General features: G+C 41.6%; 1 protein-coding gene across 2 annotated transcripts; it reads right to left on the bottom strand.

Moving 5' to 3' along the window:
• Positions 1-5,957: 5,957 nt before the first annotated feature.
• On the bottom strand, positions 5,958-20,754 carry TMIGD1 (transmembrane and immunoglobulin domain containing 1; the record flags this gene model as incomplete). 2 transcript variants are annotated; one of them, XM_082707235.1, is made up of 6 exons in its annotated part: positions 5,958-6,074; positions 6,995-7,035; positions 8,061-8,164; positions 13,510-13,785; positions 16,337-16,615; positions 18,883-18,964. In XM_082707235.1, 6 exons carry the CDS (start codon positions 18,962-18,964, stop codon positions 6,071-6,073), a joined length of 786 nt encoding a protein of 261 aa, XP_082563361.1. The 2 variants fall into 2 exon arrangements, with proteins under 2 accessions (XP_082563361.1, XP_082563360.1); XM_082707234.1 differs by lacking the exon at positions 5,958-6,074 and adding an exon at positions 20,708-20,754 and having other exon boundaries at positions 6,991-7,035; positions 18,883-18,989.
• Positions 20,755-22,804: the final 2,050 nt, after the last annotated feature.

Raw genomic sequence — 22,804 nt, 5'->3', positions numbered from 1 at the left:
TCTGTCAATGAAAACTCCCCATGCTCTAAGTTGTTTGTTCTAGAATAACCTTGGTGTTGCAGAGATAGGCTCTTGAGGAAAGATTACCTGATTGTTCAAGAATTTGTGATTCATTATGAGTTTTATGTTCTATAGTCACTGGCATGAGATTAAATATTATTCGGATTTTTTAGAGAGACAAGTTAATTTTTTTCTGATTTGCCTTACTGCTGCCCTATTTCTTTTTTTTTAATAGAGATTTTTATTTATTTATTTGACAGAGACACAGTGAGAGAGGAAACACAAGCAAGGGGAGAGGGTAAGGGAGAAGCAAGCTTCCTGCTGAGGAGGAAGCCCAATGTGGGGCTCAATCCCAGGACCCTGAGATCATGACCTGAGCCAAAGGGAGATGTTCAATGACTGAGCCACCCAGGTGCCCTGCTGCCCTATTTCTTTAAAGATGTGAGTTTAGGGGCGCCTGGGTGGCTCAGTGGGTTAAAGCCTCTGTCTTCAGCTCGGGTCATGATCCCAGGGTCCTGGGATCGAACCCCACATCCAGCTCTCTGCTCGGTGGGAAGCCTGTTTCCCCCTCTCTCTCTCTACCTGCCTCTCTGCCTACTATGGTCTCTCTCTCTCTGTAAAAAAAAAAAAAAAAAAAAAAAAAAAAAAAAAAAAAGTGAGTTTATTCAAAGAGGAAAATGTGATTTTATTCAGGTTTTTCGGCATTTTAAATGATTCGGTGTCCCTGGTTGGGGTTGGGGGGACGGCTTATGATAAACTTGTGCCTGAAATTAAACATCATCTCATTAAACTAGATTAAACCTTCTCCTGATTTCTTATTATAATGAAACACCTGTCTGTATTAGTTAGGATAGACTAAGTTATGCTGCCCTAACAAATTAATCCTAAAATCCAGTGGGTTAACACAAGGGTCTATTTTTCACTTACCTGTGAGCAGGGAGCTCTATTCCACACTGTTACTCAGAATCTCGGGCTGACAGATGCTCTTAACATCTCTCCATAATGGCCATATCGGTGGAAAAAAGAACCTAAGGAACACTCTCCCATTCTGCTTTGCCTTGTCCAGAAGCGACACTGTTAATTCTATCAATAGGCTAGAACTAGTCACATGTACCACCTAATGGCAAAGGGGGCAGGGAAGTGTGAAGAACAGAAGGGTATTCAGTTAATGCTAAATATCTGCCCCAACCCCCAAAACCCCCATCAGTAAGATGCTGTCAATCACATTCCAGTATCTTTACCCCTGTCCCCCCCTTGCCCCAGGACAGGAGCATGGACTGTGAGGTCAGTGTGAGGTCAGTGACTCCCAGCTCCACCCCATGCTAATTGTGCTAGTCGGACCAATTTATTTTGTTTCTCTAATCCTCAATTTCCTCATCTATAAAATGAGGATTCCAACACCTACCTTTTAGGGTTGTTGCAATGATAAGAAATTATCTAGGCAAACCCTTTGGCAAAGAGTAGTACTTGCTGATTACGATCGTCAGGAGGACAAGCAAATATGTAGGGCAGCAGTTCTCAGCTCCCAGACTGCAACACTGTAGGACATCTCGAATGATCTCAGGGAGTGTTGTAACAACTTCAAAATGCTTACCAACTACAATTGTAAATTCCCCTAAGTTATCTATAGGTCACTAAGGTAGCATTGGACATCATTCTTGGCAATATATGAGCGAAGTGAAGTTTGTCTTTATTATTCAAACTTTGTTCCTTCTGTAATATCCTCTCCCTTACTCCAGGCCCCAGGCTTTGGATCAGCCCAATATGAATCCCAGCTTTAGTCACTCTCTAAGTTGGTGAAGCATTCTGAGCCCTGGTGTCCTTGTCATCAAAGTTGGGACAGTCATGAGTACTTCATAAGGGTTGTTGACAGGATCAAAAAACGCAGGTAAAGTCCTCAGCACTATATAACTAATTTCCCTCTGATTTACTTATTCGTGATCATGCCTGAGCTTCGGAGGAGAGGAGGACAGGAGTGAAAACTTACATGAGTTGTTTCATAAAAATCTCCATGAGATAATGAAAACCCAAGACAAGGCTGGGTTGTCACTTAACTAACTAACAGAGACTAACATGTATTGGGGTGAGAGGATTTTTCTACTCCTAGACATCCAGGATTTAAAAAAAAAATTTTTTAAGATTTATTTATTGGGGGGGGGGAAGCAAGAGTAGAGGGAAGAGCAGAGGGAGAAGGACAAGCAGACTCCCCACTGAGCGCAGAGTCCAACACGGGGCTCAATCCCACCACTGCAAGATCATGACGAGCCAAAACTAAGAACTGGACACTTAGCTGACTGAGTCACCCAGGTGCCCCCCAAATTTTTTAATTAAGAAAATTACACATAAAAATTCAGAGTTCTGGCTTCTCTTAAAGAATCAGAAGATCTGTCCCCAATGGCAACTATTCACCCTCTTTTAGACATTTGCCCCTGTCCTCACCGCTCCCTATTGTTTAACAACTTGCCTATTTCACTGACCTGCTTGAATCTGTAAGAATTTAACTTTATGACCCCTGGCCAGTAGGTTCGGGTGATGGTGAACAATAACAGGGGTAAAATTGGTCAGCAAAGGAGCTTGTAAGCTATTTTCAGTGATCCAAAAAACCTAACGGCAGTGATTATATTGTTAACCTATTAAAGATTGTCCAGGTTAAGTAAAGCATCAGATTTCTTTGCTTTGAAATTGAATTATATCAACTGGGTAATTGCGTCATCATGAAGGAAGTTCAGATTGGCAAGTAGAGATCACTGATGTTTTATTTATTTTTATTTTTATTTAAGCAGGCTCCATACCTAGTGTGGAGCCCAACACAGGGTTTGAACTCACCACCCTGAGATCAAGACCTGAGCTGAGATCAAGGGTTGGATGCTTAACTGAGTTAGCCACCCAGGTGTCCCTGTCACTGATGCTTTGAAAATTGGGAAAGCAAATATTATTACTTAATAAATACTGGTTGGTTGATAGACCAGGTTTTTTTTTGTTTGTTTGTTTGTTTTTTGTTTTTTTTTTCAAAAAATGAGGCCCAAGAAAGAGAAAAATGATAATTATAAAAGGTGTCCCTATTGGTAGAAAGGCTGAGAAGATAACAACTGGCTTTGTTTGTCACTTCTCCACTGGTATTTGTAGTCCAAAGTGTCAAAAACAGAATATTATTGTTGGAAATTCAAGTATCTGCTAATAGATAGAGAAGACACTTAAGAAAAGGCTAGAGGGGCTTCTTTTAAATTCTGGAATTTCATGTCCTTTTAAGACAAGTTGTAGGCTGAACTTCTAATTTTATTTATTTATTTTTAAAGATTTTATTTATTTATTTGACAGGGAGAGAGATCACAAGTAGGCAGAGAGGCAGGCAGAGATAGAGAGGGAAGCAGGCTCCCCACTGAGCAGAGATCCTGATTCCGGGGTCGATGTCAGGACCCTGAGATCATGACCTGAGCCGAAGGCAGAGGCTTACCCCACTGAGCCACCCAGGCACCCCAACTTCTAATTTTTTAAAAAAAGATTTTATTTATTTATTTGACAGACAGAAATCCAAAGTAGGCAGAGAGATGGGGGGAAGCAGGTTCCCTGCTGAGCAGAGAGCCCAACGCGGGGCTCGATCCCAGGACCCTGAGATCATGACCTGAGCCGAAGGCAGAGGCTTAACCCACTGAGTCACCCAGGTGCCCCCCAACTTCTAATTTTAAATAAGAGACACCGTTTTGGGTCACTTGGGCAGCTCAGTCAGTTAAGTGTCTGACTTGACTTCAGCTGAGGTCATGATCCCAGGGTCCTAAGATCTAGCCCCACCTTGGACTCTGCTAGGCATGGAGCCTGCTTAAGATTCTGTCTCTTCCTCTCCCTCTCCATTTGCCCCTCCCCCCTTCAAAAAAATAACAATAGACAGAGTTTTTAATAAAGGCTCTGTGGGTTTTTTTTACCAAACTAAGGCAAAATGAAAGGCAGTGATCATTTATGACATTACTATGCTCTGTTAAAACTGATGTTCCTTGTCTATGCTAATGTACAAGGTCACTGGAGTTTGTAAGGGTGAAGAAATTCCCTACTGATGACCCATAATACTCAAGGATTGCTATAAGTCCTAGAACAAAGCTGATTCATAATTCTACCACGTAGGCCAAAGGTATTACATTGTCAGTTTTTCTTGCCAACTCCTTCCAGCATTTAACTAAAGTATTTGGGAATCCTTTGAGAATCACATGAGTTAAATGAAATTTAACATGAAAATTAATCCTTCTTCTAATGTAGCATCCTCATATTCCAAAGGCCCAAGGGACCTTAAAGGATTTGCTCAAGGTAACACAGCCAAGCCCGGAATTCTGGTCTCCTGATTCCAAGTCCAATTAGATAGGTAAGTTTTTCCCATTTCCCCTTCCACTTTAAACTATCCCAACCCCCTCATTGCCAGAGATGTGTGTGTGTTTTTCCAAATAGTCTCCAGGCTTCTCCTTCATCGCCTAAACTTCCAGATTTTCACAATCCTACTACCTTGTCCTTACACCATTTTCATAGGCTTCCAAAGTCTACTTTAAGAAATCCTGAATGAGGGGGCGCCTGGGTGGCTCAGTGGTTTGGGCTGCTGCCTTTGGCTCAGGTCATGATCTCAGGGTCCTGGGATCGAGCCCCGCATCGGGCTCTCTGCTCCGCAGGAAGCATGCTTCTCTCTCTCTCTCTCTCTCTCTCTCTCTGCCTGCCTCTCTGCCTACTTGTGATCTCTGTCTGTCAAATAAATAAATAAAATCTTTTAAAAAAAAAAAAAGAAGAAGAAATCCTGAATGAGGAGAACAGGATCTGGAGGCTTCCCCACACAGTCCTGTTGGGGCCTCCAAGAAAACAGAGAAATTTGAAAATCAGTCTTCAACAGTCTCTCTCTCCATTCCATGCAGAAGTTTCCAAGGAAGCAGAGAGAAGCCTCCAGGAGAATGTGTCTGGGTCCCTCTTACACACGAGATTGTTAAGATTTCATACAATCTGCTCATTTCTTCTCTTTGCTTCCATGTCAGTAAGAAGCTTTGAACCACCTGGCTGATAGCAGATCTCTCTCTCTCTCTCTTGCTGTAGCACATTTATCTCCTGCAATATTAGGCCAAAAATTGTGTTGTTGTTTCTAAGTTAGAGGGTGAGCACAGCAGAGACATTCAAGGTTGTTCTGGCCAGGATGACCTCTCTTCCTAACGCATCCCACCTGCGTGGGGCAGAGAAGCAGAGACTCTCAGAGGAAAAGAATGAAGAAAGAATGGAAGTGGGGAAGGTGGATGATAAATCAGAAGAGCCGAAATTTAAAATGGAGATAAATGAGGAAAGTACATACAGGCTGATTCATAATCAATAGGGCTGGATCTAGGCAAGGGACTGCTCCAGAGGGGTAAAGACTGCCCCCTCCCACAGCAGAACTGCTGGCTAGCGCAGGTCCCCTGCTGTTTTCGTCTCCATATCTACGCAGGCTCACAAAGTCTGCGACTGTGTCACCACACCAGGATGAGATGAGAAAAATAAGAACATATGCTGACTTCTTCACAGTGCTAAATTTATTCTGTTGAAAGGGATGCCTTATATTCTGAGATTACATCCGTCCTTTTTTTTAGTCCTAAACATTTCTTTTATGAGACGACTGTGAAAGTAGATGATGATTGATATTATTTATGTGCTTCCTTGGCAACTTAGAAATTGATCAATCTGTGTTCGGTTCCCCTTTTTCATTTTGGTATGGCACTAATTCGTGAAAACCAAATATGTTGTGTTCATCTCCTCCCTAGAAAAATACAGACTCAATGGTAAATGGTGACCAACCTTTTTGGAACCAACTTCCATTAATTAACATAACCTCCCAGGAGAGGCCTTAACAGAATCTTACTTTTCCTTCTTAATAGTGTTCTCCATAAAAATGTTCTGCAAGGATATCAAATTAGTCATAACAACTACTGTTCAGGGCTTAATGAAACACTTTTCATAACCTCTGACAATTTGACAGGAGTGAATTTAATAATAGCAATAAATACAGATGGGACTACATAAATCAAGGAAGTCCTGATCCAAACCTCTCTCTGTGTGAGATGGTATCTCAGCTTGCTCATCTGAAATGAACCAAGAAATCAATTACAATGACAATCATGGCAATAAGAAAAAAAATCAAAACAAAATTCATGCTCTCAGAAAAAACACCTTTGTTCTTTTTACCTACTGCTTACTTCTCCAAGGCTGGAGCTGACAGACTACAGGAACTGTCACAGAGAAGACAATGTTAAGAATGAGGGGTGCGTGACCCCGCTGTGAAGGAGAAAGCAGTATTGCTTCCCCCAGGGTAAGCCTTCTCAGCCATTTACATTAGGTGGCAATACAACGCAGGCACATAGCATTAGCCCAAAACTTCCTAAGTGGAGAGCAGTCTTAAGGCCAGTGGTAGCGGGACACCTTGGTGGCTCAGTCAGTTGAGCATCTGCATTTGGCCCAGGTCATGATCCCAGGATCCTGGGATCGAGCCCTGCTTTGGGCTTCCTGCTCAGTGGGGAGCCTGCTTCCCCCTCTGCCTGACGTTCCCCCTGCTCGTTCTCTCTCTCTCTGACAAGAAAATAAAATCTTTTTTTTTAAATTTGTTTTAAAGATTTTATTTATTTGACAGAGAGAGAGATCACAAGTAGACAGAGAGGTAGGCAGAGAGAGAGGGAGAAGCAGACTCCCCGCTGAGCAGAGAACCCAATGCGGGGCTTGATCCCAAGACCCCAAGATCATGACCTGAGCCAAAGGCAGAGGCCCAACCCACCCAATGGCAGCAGTATTCCCAGTCCTAGGCAACCTTCCAACCTCGCCTCACCTGTCTTCCTCTAAAGTGGAGGCAGATTCTCCTCCACCCTCTGTTCTTGTCTGAACCTCTTCACCTCCAGCACCTCCCAACACCTCCCATCTAAGGAGGAGTTTGCCCAGGATGGGCTTATGACACACGCCACTACTCCCATCTGCTTCTGGGAAATCGCTGGCCCCAGCCCAGAGTACTTACAGAGCCGTGTCTCTTTGAGGACCTTCATCTTTCATGCACAGCTAAAAGCAAACACAAGGGCAGTGAGTTTGCCTCCTTTTCTGAGGCTGTAGATAAACATTTTGAAGGCACCAAAGTGGCTCAAGGGATAGGAAACCCAAATGGCTGTTAATCTCCTACCGAGAAAAATACTCATCCATACAGAGATGGCTAGAAATACAGACACCTCTGCATGGGTGCAGGTCTTACGTCTTTGGCCATATTAATTATCTCTATTGAACCTACAGAGATGTAATTCTTAAAATGCTTCTAGGAGTCTTAGGTAGTTGAATATTTTTTTTTTACTCTCCTTTTCTTTCTTCCTTCTCCCCCCCCCCACCGGAAAAAAAAAAAATTGCTTTGGATTGGCACCAGGGGGTGGGTGAATTTCTTCTTGGGGGACGTTGTTGTCCCTTGTCCTGAATCACACACAGTTACCATATGTTTCAAGAAGCCTGCATCTTGCTGCGTAACTGACAAGCCTAGACTGTACTGGGCTTTTCTTACAGGCTTCCTGCTGCATTTGCCTCCCTTTGGCACTGAAATAACTGGTGGAGCCAAATGCATGGAATTAACCTATACACACACATTCGTTGTACCAAGCGAACCAACAAGGTGAACCATGCAACAATTCAAGCTCCAACCCTCCGGTCGCAGGGCCTGTGGCTGCCCTTGTAAGTTGAGCAGCAAGGGCCATTTTTTTCAAGCAGATCTCTGAACCCACAGCAGATGTTTCTCTGTATATTTATTTATTGTACCGAAGGTACTATAGCAACAATAAAGGAGAATTTAAAGGGAAGAAAAATCAGCCCCCAACCCCCTGCAGCTATTTTCACCCAGGGTTTGTCCCGATGACTTTCCATTCTTTGTTAAAGCTGTACTCAGAGTATTTGTACAAGTTTTACTTTTTTGAGCAGCTTCCATTTTAGACCTTTAGAGGAAACAGAGTGTCCAAGTATGGTTCCCAACTCCCTAGTCACTTAGACAGCTGATTCTCTGCCTGTATTTAGATGACTAGTTACCCACATAGCTTAGAATACTTAGATACCTTCATTATTCTTTTTCTTCTAGCAATGAGTCCAAAGCACAGCGTCAGAAAGACCACAATACACGCAGCAATAATGGGTTCTATTGGCATAGTCACAGTTCTATCTGTTGGAAAGGCAAACATAAGGAACAAGAGATAACATTTCTATGAATCTAGTTCACATATTTCTACTATGTCCCCACCATGGTGCCTTATACTTAACATAGACCATCCTCTTAATTAAAGCCTTCAAACAACCCAAGAAGGTAGGTATTGGTCCCTCATTTTATGGGTGACGAACCGCTGACCCAAAGTCACAAGCTAGTAACTAGCAGAGATAGGCTTTGGATCCATTACTTTGGAGAAGGATAATTTATTGTAATGGGAATAACTCCCCTAAAGCAGGTAATCAGACCATTTTGTGAATTCCTCATCCAAATTTTGGCCACACAGAAGGTAGAAATAGGCTGGTATCAGTGGTTTTCCCTGCACTTTAAAAAGCCCCAAAGATATTTAGAGGCATCTCCACGGGGGACAAAAGAGGGAAGAAGGACTTAAAAGCAAGAAGAGAAAGATTGAGGGGTGTTCGGCTGGCTCAGTCGGTAGAGCGTGCAACTCCCGATCTCAGGGTTGTGAACTCGAGACCCACATTGGGTATGGAGACTTTAAAAAATAAGATATTTTTTCTTTTTTAAAGACTTCATTTATTTTTCTGACACAGAGAGAGGCAGCAAGAGAAGGGACAAACTGGAGGAGAGAGAGAGGGAGAAGCAGGCTTCCTGCCAAGAAGGGAGCCCGACACGGGACTCGATCCCAAGACCCCGGGATAATTACCTGAGTCGAAGGCACACGCTTAAACACTGAGCCACCCAGGTGCCCCTAAAAGTAAAACCTTAAAAAAAAAAAAAAAAAAAGGTAGAGAAAAGTGAAAGAGCCTGCTGGACTGAGGGGACAGAGGCCTGTGGGCCCGAGAAGAAGCGTTGTGGTAATACCCCAAGCAGGGGACAAAACGTTATATAAGGGGGCTGTGTGTGCCCCGAGGGAAGTAGGACTCTAAGCTCCAGCCTTCCCAAATTTGGCAAAGATGTTCATACCTTTCTAAACAACATGGAAGAACAGAGTCTACTTCTAACTTGGGCTAGAAAGAGATCGGCAGCAATCATGTCAGCTAGAAATGAAAACCCACCCCCTCGTTTTCTGAACACCAGGGAAACCTAGAGCTATTTGGTTCATCAGGCACTGTGGGCGCAGTTCCCAAAAGCCTATGAAAATATCTGAGACCTGGAAAAAAATTGACTCCAGGGAGCCTGGGTGGCTCAGTCGGTTAAGCATCCAACTCTTACTTTCGGTTCAGGTCTTGATCTCACTGTCGTGGGATCGAGCCCCATATCGGACTCCTGGCTCAGGGCAGAGTCGGCTTCAGATTCTTTCTCCCACCCCCTCTTCCCCTCACGGCTCACACTCTCTCTTTCAAATAAATAAATAAAATCTTAAAGTATATATGTATATAGCTTCTAAAATATGAAAATAAAGTGGCAAAATTACTCAAAATTAATAAATGTTTAAACATCTATAAAACGTAACTTTGTGTCAACTATAACCCAACTGTTTAATAATAATAATAATTAAACCTTAAGAACCAAATTAATATCCTATTTATAATAAGACTAAAAATGTATTCAAGTTACAAACAAACTTTCAAAAATTTTACAGCAAAAAAGTATACTTAATGTGCTTCATTTTAATATATTTGCTATGATATGGGATGAAACTTTTAAGAGTGATTAATTCGGATCAACAAAAATATTTAAATGAACCAGTCTAAGCCCCTGGATTCACCCTAGGAGGGGGAAGGGCTCCAATCTTGGCCAAGATACTATTTTAGGAATTTATAGGAAATTAAAAGTGTGTTATTTATCATACAATTGAGTTTGTTGATTGAGTGTAGTCAAAACATTTTTATTGAACAACTACTGGTGCAGTAGGTTGTGCTCAACCTGCAAAAGATAGGCCAGATATGGAAGGCTCCTGCCTTCAAGGAGCTCACATTCTAGTTGCCAACAAACAAAAACAACAGATACTAAACAAACAAACAAACAAAACTACATTAAACAAACAGATTGAGATCAGTGTTATCAAGGACACGGGTTCACATGATAGTACACAAGGGGCAAAAGATGGGAAGGAGGGCAAGAGAAGAGTTTAAATAAATCTCACTTCAAAGCCCAAGTCCTCTATTCCTCAATATTAAAAAATAGGGTTTGTCCCCCCCATACCTGTAGGACACAATAACCACTTACCTTTTACTTGCTTTCCTCTTTATTATGTATCCAGTTCCTGCTCAGGGTAATTTGGGGGAGTACGTAGATTAAGCATCCTTTCCTCTCACTCTTTTTTAGCTGTTACTAAAAATTTTTCTCATGAGGGTGTGAGTTGCACCAACACTCTGGAGAAATTCTCCTCCGTGGGCCTTCTTGTTAGCTTGCCCTGAGAGACACCAAACGGACCTCACCTTCTTAGGGACCCCTTCCACTTTCAGTGTCAAGGAACAATTGGGAAAGGAAATCAAAAATCATCCACAGACCTGAATATTCTTACCAAGCTGAATAAAATGAAGACACTCCTGGCAGCTTTCACTCCATAAACAAGCTGAAAACTGCCTGACCCACTGGCTCACTTCAGATTCCAAGTGAACTCGGAACTTACACTTTGGCAAGTGTAAGTCTAAGGCCACTTCATTCACCCTCAGAAGAGGAGGGGCTGCAATCCTGGCTAAGATAGTATTTTAGGAATTTATTGGAAATAAGAAGTGTACTGCAGCTCTCCTGCTGTCCTGTTTTACTCTCTTGGTATTTTTTCCCTTTCATATTTATTAGGGCAAGATAATCCCAACACACAGGCTATACTCTTGTGCCCAAGATCCATGCTTTCACTCCAGCTTCCACGGCCTCATTTAGAAACCACTCTATTGAACAACAAAGCCTGCCCAGGCTCACCACAAGCATATTTAGCCTGAGCCCCAGCAGCAGAGCACTTAATGCTTTGAAGATAGCCCACAGCCAAGGAAATAATAGAGCGGGAAGAAATCAGAAAAACAAGTTGGTTTGGAAGAGCTCCATCCAAAACCCCACCCATCCAAGAGCCAAGTTGCCAAGCTAGCATCCTGCTTGCCACATGAGTCATATGTTTTTGTTGTTGCTGTTGTTGTGGGTTTTGGGGTTTGTTTTTTTTTAATGGCACAGAGAACTTGTGATTCTTTCTTAACCAAGAGAGATGATATAATTCCCTAATCTCCGTGCATAATTTTCACAATTGGTTAGAATGCCGTGGCTGGAGGTGCCTGCCAGCCGTGCTTTGGAGGGGGAGGTGAATAGGCAGGCTTCAATAAGGGACCTCCTCCTCCACTGCTAGATCCCATGAGTACTTGGGTTATTTGTGGCTTTGGTTTTGAAAGCAAGCAGCCCCTGGGCATACTGTCACCACTCTGCAGGACAAATTACTGGACAGGCCAGTAATCACAGTCATGGGCATTCGGCTGGGTCGGTCTTCCCGACCTCCCCTTGAGAGGGAGGAAATAAGCCTGGTGCTCACATCGTCCAACACTTCTGGCAGGGGTTCAATTGGCTTCCCAGGAACTAGCAAGAAAAGCAATGTGTGGGCACGGGGAAGCAAATGACAAAGTGAAAAATGTTCTAACAAGAAATAAGTACCTCAGCTTGTTTGGCTGCTCTTAGCATATTGGCCTCAGACCAGGAGATGTGTATGTGAGCATTTCCGGCATCTGCAACTCCAGGTATCTTGTCTTTCTCTTTTTCTTTTTCTTTTTTTTTCAGAAAAACTAAATTTTATTTCAATGATGCACATTGTCCAATTAGAAGGAGAAGGGAGTCATTACATGTATCCAAACTAAGGCTTTGTAACCAGAAAATTAACTTGGCTTGCCCAAGTTTGCAGATCACATAAACTGGTATGTTTCTCAACTTCATAATTACAGTTTTAACATGAAAGCAAACTTTAAAGATTTTTTTTTACTGTGTTTTTGTCTGTATATTCAGCAACTAAAATTGACAATTAAGGGTCTTAATAAATGGTTGTTTCAAATCAAGAGAGATGTTATCTAAGAAAACTTAACTATGCTAACCAAACTTTCGGAATTTGTATCAAAAAGGAAGTTATTTTGGGGGCGCCTGGGTGGCTCAGTGGGTTGAAGCCTCTGCCTTCGGCTCGGGTCATGATCCCAGGGTCCTGGGATCGAGCCCTGCATCGGGCTCTCTGCTCAGCGGGGAGCCTGCTTCCTCTTCTCTCTCTGCCTGCCTCTCGGCCTGCTTGTGATCTCTGCCTGTCGAATAAATAAATAAAATCTTTTTTTTTTTTTAAAGGAAGTTATTTTTGAACTTAGATCATAGCAGCAAGGAATGAGTGACAAGCTTGATGGCTGCCAGTTTTCAGCTTAGACTGTGGCTCTCTTTACCCTGCTACCAAGATGGTCGTTCCCATTCCAGTTATCACAACTGTGTTCTTGACAATTTCTTTTTCTGCTGCTCACCCCAAGGTAAGTTTTTTTTTTTAGATTTTATTTCTTTATTTGACAGGGAGAGAGAGATCACAAGTAGGCAAAGAGGCAGGCAGAGAGAGAGGAGGAAGCAGGCTCCCTTCTGAGCAGGGAGCCCAAAGCGGGGCTCGATCCCAGGACCCTGAGATCACAACCTGAGCCAAAGGCAGAGGCTTAACCCACTGAGCCATCCAGGCTCCCCTCGAGGTCAATTTTTGCCCCAATCACCTATGTTAAGTAGAGGTGTGGGAACACTGGTCTGCGTTCCATTCGCTCTCTGACCTGGTTTCTTTCTACTGTCTTCCTCATTTTCTCGGCTCAGGTCCCCTTTCTCTTTTTGTATGAATGAGAAGTTTGAGGAGGGAAGAACACTTGGAACTTCATTTGTTCCCTGTTTTTTATTTCAGGGGTGAAAAATCTGGGTAGGTGAGGCATGAAGCCAAGAGAAAGACCTTTTTACACCATCTTCCCCCTCCCTCACTGCTGCTTAGCCTATAGATCACAATTTCAAAGTCAGGAGAGATTTTAAAGATTCATTTCCTTATCTATCATTCTTTCTATTTGTGTTTCTGACTTCTCTTTTAGTTTATCATTAGGCTATAAACTCCAAAGTCCAGTTCCTACGAACCTTGTTGCCTAAGAGAATTCAGGAAAGGTACTCCTCCCTAAAAGCCAACCAGAATTGTCTTCCACCACTTGGTTCTAAAAAAGACCTTTGCCCAAAAAGCATTGCTGTATATGGAATGGGTATCCTAAATGGAAGAACTGGAGTCCTTAGTAGAAATTCCTTGGATAGGGATGACTCTCCAAAGAAAATCATGGCTACTAATCATAATTGTCATCATGATCTGTTGCCACAAAAATATTTATGAAAACCTATTCTGACTTTTTGCCTACTCTACTTGAAAAGAGAGTTACCTTTGACAATGAGGTGGAAGTCCTTGGTCTCCATTCGCACAGATGAATTTGCAACACAGCTGTAGGTTCCATTGTCAGATTTCTTGACTTTGGTGATTGACAGTTGGAGAGACTCACTTGTCTGATGGACTTGATAATTTTTCTCTAAAATCAGGATGTTACTGTTTTTGTACCACATCATTTGAGCCTGGGGGTTGGATTTCACGCTGCAAACCAGCCTCACATCACTGCCTTCCTCCGCTGTTTGGAAGTCATCTCCACTTAGAATAGGAGGAACTGCAAGACTCAAGCAGGTGGGTTGAATTAACAGATAAGCAGTAGTTGACTGTCAATGTTCAAGATCTTCCTTCAGTCTCTCTCATGTAGTCGTTCATTCATTTGACAAAGATTTACTGAGTACCTACTTTGTGCCAAGCACTGAACTAGGAACCAGGGATACAATGGTAAATGACATATATCCAGTTCCAAACCTCATAGAACTTCTATGTGGTAGAGAAGATGAACCATGGAAAAACGTCTATAATAATGAATCTGGGGCGCCTGGATAAGCCATTTAACTGACCGACTCTTGGTTTCGGCTCAGGTCATGATTTCATGGGTCATAGGATCAAACCCCGTATCAGACTCTCTGCTCAGGAAGGAGTCAGCTTGAAGATTCTCTCCCTCTGCCCCTCCCCCCACTTGCACACACAAACTTTCTCTCTCTCTCTCAAATAAATAAATCTTTTTTAAAAAACAATGAGGGGTGCCTGGGTGGCTCAGTCAGTTAAGTGTCTGCCTTCCACTCAGTTTATAATCCCAGGGTCCTGGGTTCAAGCCCCACATCTGGCTCCCTGCCTGGCAGCCAATCTCCATCTCCTTCTCCCTCTGCCTCCCCCCCTGCTTATGCTCTCTCTCTCTTAAATAAATTAATAAAATCTTTTAAAATAGTTAATTAATTATAAGTCTTTGCTCTCTGACCTTGAGAAAGTTACTGAACTGCTAAGTATCTGCTCAATTTCCTCATCTAAAAAGTGGGCTAATACCTCTATCTGCTGTAAAGATTCAATGAGGTAATGCCTGTAAAAAATTTACCACAGTGCTGGTCATATTATTGTGGTGCTGGTGTTGGTGGCCGCGGCAGCCACGGTGGTTTTGAGGTTTCCTTACCTCCTCTATTTTTGCATTTTATCTAACCAAATTTGCCCTGGCCACATTTAACCAATGCATACTTGCATTTCCTCAGTGATCCTCTAAAAATAATGTCCTCCTCCCGGAAGGTGCTCCAATCATGGCAACTTTGACATCTATGGAAGCTGTGACCTTCTGAGTCTCTCTCATCCCTCTGTGTGAGCAAGTCCTTACTCCCTCCATCCAGGCACAGAGACAGAGATTTTGAACACGTTTCTCATTGCCAAATAATTCCAGCCCTCTTCCCCACCGGGGTGTTCCAACATCTAGGAGGAGAAATGGTTGAGCTGACTCTTTTTCTCCTCTCTGCCCATTGCATTTTCTGGGTGAGGTGCGGAAGAGCAGTAAAGTGCTTAAAAAATGGGCAGTAGGAAAGAGAGGTGGAGAAGAGGAAAAAAGGAGCTTGGATACACACTGAATAATTAGACCCTGAGTAGGCTGTGCTATTAATAACGTTTTCAGAAGAATGACATTTTGTTGCTCTTTGGAATGAGCTTGAAATTCTGTATCCATATCCAACAGCATGTTAGATGGTATTCAGAGATGTAGGAAGCTGCTGAAATAGATAACAGAATTACCAAATGTACTATAGGGCCTGTGGACATGTCCTATTAGTTGTTCCTTTTTATTTAACTATTTACAGAGTTAATTTTGAAGACTGTCAGCAATACGTGGGTATTCCCTTTTATAAAATTAGCACATTTCTGATAAAGTTAAGATCCTCTTTGACTCCATCTTGTTTATTTCCTGGCTCCCCAAAGAGGCCCACTGCTGTAAGTTTCATGTAAATCTCTACAGCTGTTGTTTTTTAAAAACAAACAAACAAACAAACAAACAAGGTTTTTTATACATATACTGTACCGATAGGAAATACATCATATTGTTTTAGGAGGCTTATATAAAAGACTCTATTCACTCGATAGCTTGCATGTTTTTGAGATATATATACAATGAACCACAGAGATCTAGCTCATTGTTTTAGAGTGCTGTCATGTGATATAGGACTCTTTGATCATTTTACTTGATGGGGATTCTTTTCTTTCTTTTTTCCCTTCTGCCTCTTCCTTTTTTTTTTTTTTTTAATTTTTATTTTTTTAGAAAGAGAGAGAGTGGGAATGTAGAGGGTAGAATCTTAAGCAGGCTCCACACCCAGCACAGAGCCCCACAGGGGGTTCCATGCAGGGCTCATTGCGAGGGCTCAATCTCACAGCCCTGAGATCATGACCTGAGCCAAAATCAAGACTCAGTCACTTAACCAACCGAGCCACCCATACGCCCCTAGCCAAACCAATTTTCAAAAGGCAAATAACCCAATAGAAAAATAGGTAAAGGACATGAGCAGGCATTTCACACAAAAGAAACATGAACAGCCAGTACACTTATGAAAGGGTGGACACCCTCATTCTTAATTAAGAAAATGAAAGTAAAATTCCAAATCAGGCTGGCAAATTCTTGGAGTTGGAGGATACTCAGTGCTCACGAGGGCATGGGGAGACGAGCACCCTCACGCACTGTTGTGGGAGCATAAATAGGGCAATGAGGCAACACCAAGCTCATGTGAAAATGCACACACAACTCTTCAGTCCCAGGTTTCAAGTACCACTTAACACAGTGCAGACAACAGCGATTGGCTAGCGGTCTCTTCCCTCTCACTCACAAGTGACATTCAGCACCACTGAAACGGACACCGACTGGTCCTTCTGTAGCTTGCAGGTAAAGGTGACTCCGTTGTCGTTTTCAGTGATGGAAGAAACACAGACCGTACTGGAGTTGATTTTGTTTCCAGATTTCAAATCCACTGTCCCCTCTTCTCGGTACCAGAGAAGTTCTTCCTCTCTGGTGTGGTTATGAACAGCACATTTCAGAGATTCTTGGGAGCCAGGCTCAGTGTCCAGGATATAGTTCTCAGTGCTATTATTCACAGTTAAAACAGAAGCTGGGAGGGCAGGAAGAAAGTATTAACCTAAAGTGAATGATCAAAACGACTAAATGGGGGATTGGTTAAACAAATCATGTTACACCCGTACAATGAGATATTTTGTGATAATTAAAAATAGTCCTACTGATCTATGTGGTTTTACAAGGGGAAAAGCTCTGTAATGTATCATTAACTAAAAGAAGTTATGTTAAAAGTAAATGTTAAAATGATGGTTACCAGATTTTGCTCCACATTGGAATCACCTGGGGATCTTTAAAAACACATGGTTGGCTCCCACCCCCAGACATTCTGATTAACTGATATGAGAGCAATCTGGGTATTGCATTTGCAAAATGCCTTCAGGCAATTCTAATGCGCAGTGAAGTTTGAGAACTACTATGCACAGAATTACCCCATTTACACACACACATGCATGGATATACACACACATGCATTTAAGAGGAAAAGTCTTGGAAAAAAATTCAGTGTGTACACTGAACAGGATTGGTAAAAATAGAGAAAAAAGTAGAGAAGTGCTTTCTAGACATTAATTGTTTACTTCAAGGGGTTGAAAGTGGCAAAGGAAGGGTGTGAGAGTGAGGAAATACAAATGAAAAAGATTGATAGTAACATTGAAAAATACTTAGGACACCACATTAGGTGAATAGGCAGAAGGTAAATTACATCTCTAGTAATTACTATGAGTGTATAAAAATTGAATATGCAACTGAATACGGGCAAAAGCTGATTTGAAAAGGTTTCTGATTAGGTAATGGGATTGTGGAAAATTTAGTCTTGCATTTCTGATGTTTGAATGTTATTTTGGCAGTGTAGTAAAATAATTGATGTTTAAACAGCTGTGGTCTCTAGCACAATCGAGTTGTTGTGCGAAGGATTATCAGGATATATAGCAGCTGGTTTCCATCTCTGATTTTCAGAAATCCATTCACTGTAACATACTGGAATTTGAATTCTTACTTCCCTAGTTCAAAAGCAAGTAACAAAAGCTAAAATTGACTTTAACTGCACACACTTGCCCCTGACTTGACATTTGTTAATATAATCTGTAATCATATGAATTTTTCCTTTAAAATGCATGAACTACTGGTGAAAATGATGTGATTGCTGCCCAGTATTTTTTAAAAATCTGGAAGAATACATATCAAAATGTTGTTGAGTGGTTATCTCTAGATGATGGGATTTAGTTTTCTTTCTTCTTTTTTCTTTAAAGATTTTATTTATTTATTTGACAGAGACATAGTGAGAAAGAGAACACAAGCAAGAGGTGTGGAAGAAGGAGAAGCAGGCTTCCTGCTGAGCAGGGAGGCCACCAGGGGGCTTGATCCCGGGATCATGACCCAAGCTGAAGGCAGACACGTAATGACTGAACCATCCAGGGGCCTCTATTCTTTTTTTTTAATTAAAATTTTTATTTATTTGATGGGGCGCCTGGGTGGCTCAGTGGGTTAAGGCCTCTGCCTTCGGCTTGGGTAATGATCCCAGGGTCCTGGGATCGAGCCCCACATAGGACGCTCTGCTCAGCAGGGAACCTGCTTCCCCTTCTCTCTCTGCCTGCCTCTCTGGCTACTTGTGACCTCTATCTGTCAAATAAATAAATAAATAAATCTTTTAAAAAATTTTTATTTATTAGAGAGAGAGAGAGACAGAGGGGTAGACAGAGAGAGAGACAGAGAGAGCACACACACATGTGAAATAAAATAAAAAACATGCACATGACAGAGGGAGACAGAATCCCAAGCAGACTCCCCGCTGAACTTCAGCCTGAGCCTGACACAGGCCGATCCCATGGAATCAAGAGTCAGACACTCAACTGACTGAGCCACCCACGTATGCCTTCTTTATCCTTTTATATATTTCCTATTTTTTTCTACAAAGACTGTGTATTACTTTTAAAATTGGTGTTTGGCGGGGGAGGGGATTTACTTCCAGGTTGGGGTAGAGAACAAATGCAGAAAAGATTTTCTTGTGAGTGGTTATGCTTACCTAAACAGCAGAGTGTATTTTGGATGTCATTAGTAATGAAATGCATTAAAACGTAGAAAAATAACAGCTGTGGCTCTGGAGAGAATAGAATATTTACTCTGTTTTATAATATCAGAACCATAAAAATGTTTTTCCATTTAATGTCTTATCATGTGGTCTGACTCCTCTACTCTGAGCCATACTGGCTGTGTATTTGGTGATTTGGATTTTCCCAGTGCCTGCTGATCAGGTTTTAATTGGCAATATTTATTTACAAAGAGACCAAAGGAATATTAACTTACTTGTAACCTCACATGGCAGAAACAAAATCACTAAGAGAAGAAATCTGCATGTTCTCATGAGGCCACTGACGTTCCACACCATCTTTAACAAATTTACGTCTGATCTGCTGGGGGAGAAAGAGTGTAGTTGGTTCTGTACTTTGGTCTACACTGACTTTATGAACCTTCCTCTTGTCTATTATGCATTTAAAATAAAATCCCAGATGAGTCATCCCAGCTGTACTCTTTCTAGTTTTTAATTAAACAATCCTGTTCTGATTACTGAGTTCAAAGTACTTTTAGTATTAGGGATTTTTTTTTTAAGGCAAGAAAAGAAAACCACAAGGAAATACTATAGGGCAGCCCTGGCAAAGGCAGAACCAGTCTTCCTTGGAGAAATTGATAGGATGTCATTTTAACAGAAAGAGAGAAGAAATTTTGTTCATTCACAGACAGTCCCTACTGAGCTGCAGTAATTCTGATTCTGAAAGCCTCTTTTGGACCAGTGTTGTAAAAGTTGCTCTCTGCTACAGAGAGTTTTTGAGACTGCTCCAAATCCCATAGACTCAGATGGTTCGTACCTTAGAAAAGACTCAGCTGCCACATGGTCTGAATCACATCAATCTCTCCGCTTTCCCCCATCCCACTACCATCATCCCCCTTGGAATACACGTTCCATTTAACCCAGTATAGACTAAAAATAATAGATAATAAAGTCCTCCATTTTTTTTCTTTCTATGCTTTTGCTGCCACGAGCCCTCTCCCTAGATACTTTCCACTTCATCTGGGAAAAACATGGATGTATGACTTCCTTTCAAGACTACCACTATGAATATGGTAGAAACACATGTTGAGTGGTTTCTATGCAACAGGCACTGTGCTGAACAGCCTACAGACATTATTTCAATTTCAGTGAAGTCCCTAACAGCCCTCTTGAGATTACTGCTAAAGGTTTGGAAGGACTATATAATTTGCTCAACATCCTGAACACAGGAAATGTCCGGGCTAGGATTTGAACCCTGGACTTGCAAGGCCAGGGCTCTTAAGTATTCTACTGGGTACACTGATATTCTCCTCCTTTAAGAAGCTGCCATTAATCCCTTCTGAGCCTTGGCCTCTCCATAAACATTAGCGACCTGAAGTTTTGTCCCCCTAATACAAATATTAACCTTTAAGAGATGGAATATAATTCAAATATTAACCTGCCTAGGACTTCTATAGGCAGGCTCTGCTCCTCCCCATCCCAGGCCTGTCCTGACAGGAGCAAGCTTCATTCTTGTCAGACTTACCTCTTCTGACTGGCAACGCTATGTCAATATTTCAATAAGATACCATTAGTAATAACATTAATACTTTTGGGATGCCTGGGTCGTGCAGTTGGTTAAGCATCTGCCTTCAGCTCAAGTCATGATCTCAGAGTCCTGGGATCGAGTCCCGCATCAGGCTCCCTGCTCAGGGCGGGAGCCTGCTTCTCCCTCTCCTCCCCACTTATGCTCTCTCTTTGTCTCTGTCTCTTTCTTTCAAATAAATAAAATATTTTTTTAAATCAATTCTTTTGTAATTTTAAAACCTTGCCAATAAAGATTTTTATCATAATACTTTAATGTGATGATTTCAGAATTTGGTCATTAATAGCCTTTTCCCAAGCACTGTCCACTGTAGGTGCCTAATAAGATCTGAGAGTGTGGGCTCATTAGCAGACCATACCTGACCTATTAATTAAGGAGGAGGATTAATTTCTTCCCTTCTCTTCCACCATACCAGACAACATCCTTTCAAGATGAATTTCCCTTTCTTATTTTTAATTTTCACAACTTTCTATACAAGACAAAGATTTACTGCTTACCTGCTGAGCTCTGAAAAGCTGACTTCCTTGACCAACTGTTCCTTCATCTGGAACCCTGAATCCTTTCCCTGTTACCATCTTTATACTACTTGAATTTAAACACTTTATGACAGTAGGGTCAAGTCAGCAAAATAAATTGGGTTCAAAGTCTGTTTCTTTTTATGGATTCTTAGAGAAGACACTAACTAGGAAAGACATCTTCAGATCTAAGTTTTCATATGTCCCTAAATTACTAGGTGAGGCCAGAGATTACTAACAGGGATATAATCATACCAGGAAAACCTGACCTTGTGCAAAAGTGTGTAGCACATTTCACTGAACATTGCCATTTTTAAGTTAGATAGGGTACCGGGCGTGGGTTACCAATGGTAAGTAATACTTTTCCAGCATGATTTAAGTTGTGGAATCTTCCAATATTTCAACTGCTGTGAAAACCAACCCTTTCCTCAGATCGCCCCCTTACCATTCTCAGGCTGTCAGATTATCAAAGTTATCCAACTTGAACACAGCGGCCAAAATAGTGGAAGATTCTACAACTTAAATCATGCTGGAAAAGTATTACTGGCCCCTGGTTACCCATGCTTGGTGCATAAGCTATACTAAACCAAGCACGACAGGGAAAAGGTTTTTGGTTTTGGGGACTTTTTGTTTTTGTTTTTTTGGCTTTGGGGGTTTTTTGTCCAACACTTGGAAATGATTTATTTCCAATGTCTTTAGAACACAGTTCAGATCCCTGCAAGGACAAAAAGAACTAAAAAGACATTTTAAATTTCATTCAGTTGGGGCATCTGGGTGACTCAGTGGGTTAGAGCCTCTGCCTTTGGCTCAGGTCATGATCCCAGGGTCCTGGGATGGAGCCCCGCATTGGGCTCTGTGCTCAGCAGGGAGCCTGTTTCACTTCCTCTCTCTGCCTGCCTCTCTGCCTCCTTATGATCTCTGTCTGTCAAATAAATAAATAAAGTCTTTAAAAATAATTTCATTCAGTCATTTTCTTGGTAGTATTGTTATTGGTTTTATTACTTGAAATTACTTTCTTTATAGTGTAGGATAAACACATTTTTAAGTTAATAACATTAAGAATCAAGAATTTCCCTGAATCGGGCTCTCTGCTCAGCAGGGAGCCTGCTTCCCCCTCTCTCTCTGCCTGCCTCTCTGCCTACTTTGTGATCTCTGTCTGTCAAATAAATAAATAAAATCTTAAAAAAAAAAAAAATCAAGAATTTCAGGAGCACCTGGCTGGCTCAGTTAAGTGTCTGCCTTCAGCTCACATCGTGATCCCAGAGTCTTGGGATGAAGGCCCACTTTGGGCTTCCTGCTGAGCAGGAGGGAGAATCTGCTTCTCTTTCTCCCTCTACCTCTTCCCCTGGCTTGTGCTCTCTTTCTCTCTCTCTTTTTTTCTCAAATAAATAAATAAATAAATCTTAAAAAAAAAAAAAGAAGAAGAAGAAGAAGAGGAAGAAGATCAGGAGTTTTAGTATAAGAGAAAAAAAAAAGACCTTATCAGAAAATCAAAGAACAAAGTAAAACACTGTAATGGTAAACAGAATTGAAAATTATTTTTAAACATGCATTTTTTTTTTCGAGGTATACAATCTGGAATGACTAGAAACATTGCCAGTCCAGTAGAAAAGACTACTCGCAGTACTTAGAATCTGGGCTTTAATATCATTCTTCATGACAATGAACGAGGACTTCTTGAAGAAACAGCTGATTTTGGGTCTGGTACAGCAAAAGTAAAAGGTGAACCAAGGAGATCTCAAGACAGAAGGAAAGAAAGTTTTTGAAGACTAATGAGCTCCTATAGGACAGGGGAAAGTTTTATCCCTTTGAGACCCTCACGTGTTTGGGGAATCCTTGTGTTACACTCTCAAGAATCAGCAATTTGAAGGGAACTTTTTTATTGGTTAAAGAATAAGTATATTTATGGTGTCATTACTCTGAGCTATATAGTGATTCCTTGGTAGCACTATCATTCTCATTTATACAAGAAATGGATAAAAGAAGATTTATGGTTATCTGCACATTTTAGCACAATGGTGAAGCATACCAGAGATCTGGGACTTCCACAAGTTATTGAACTTCCGTGAGTCTCAAGTT

The sequence above is a fragment of the Mustela nivalis genome, assembly GCF_964662115.1.
Source record: "Mustela nivalis genome assembly, chromosome: 17".
In the NCBI taxonomy this organism is placed as follows: Eukaryota; Metazoa; Chordata; class Mammalia; order Carnivora; family Mustelidae; genus Mustela; species Mustela nivalis.
Note: the sequence above shows the minus strand (reverse complement) of the source record. Positions and strands in the feature narration are given on the sequence as shown.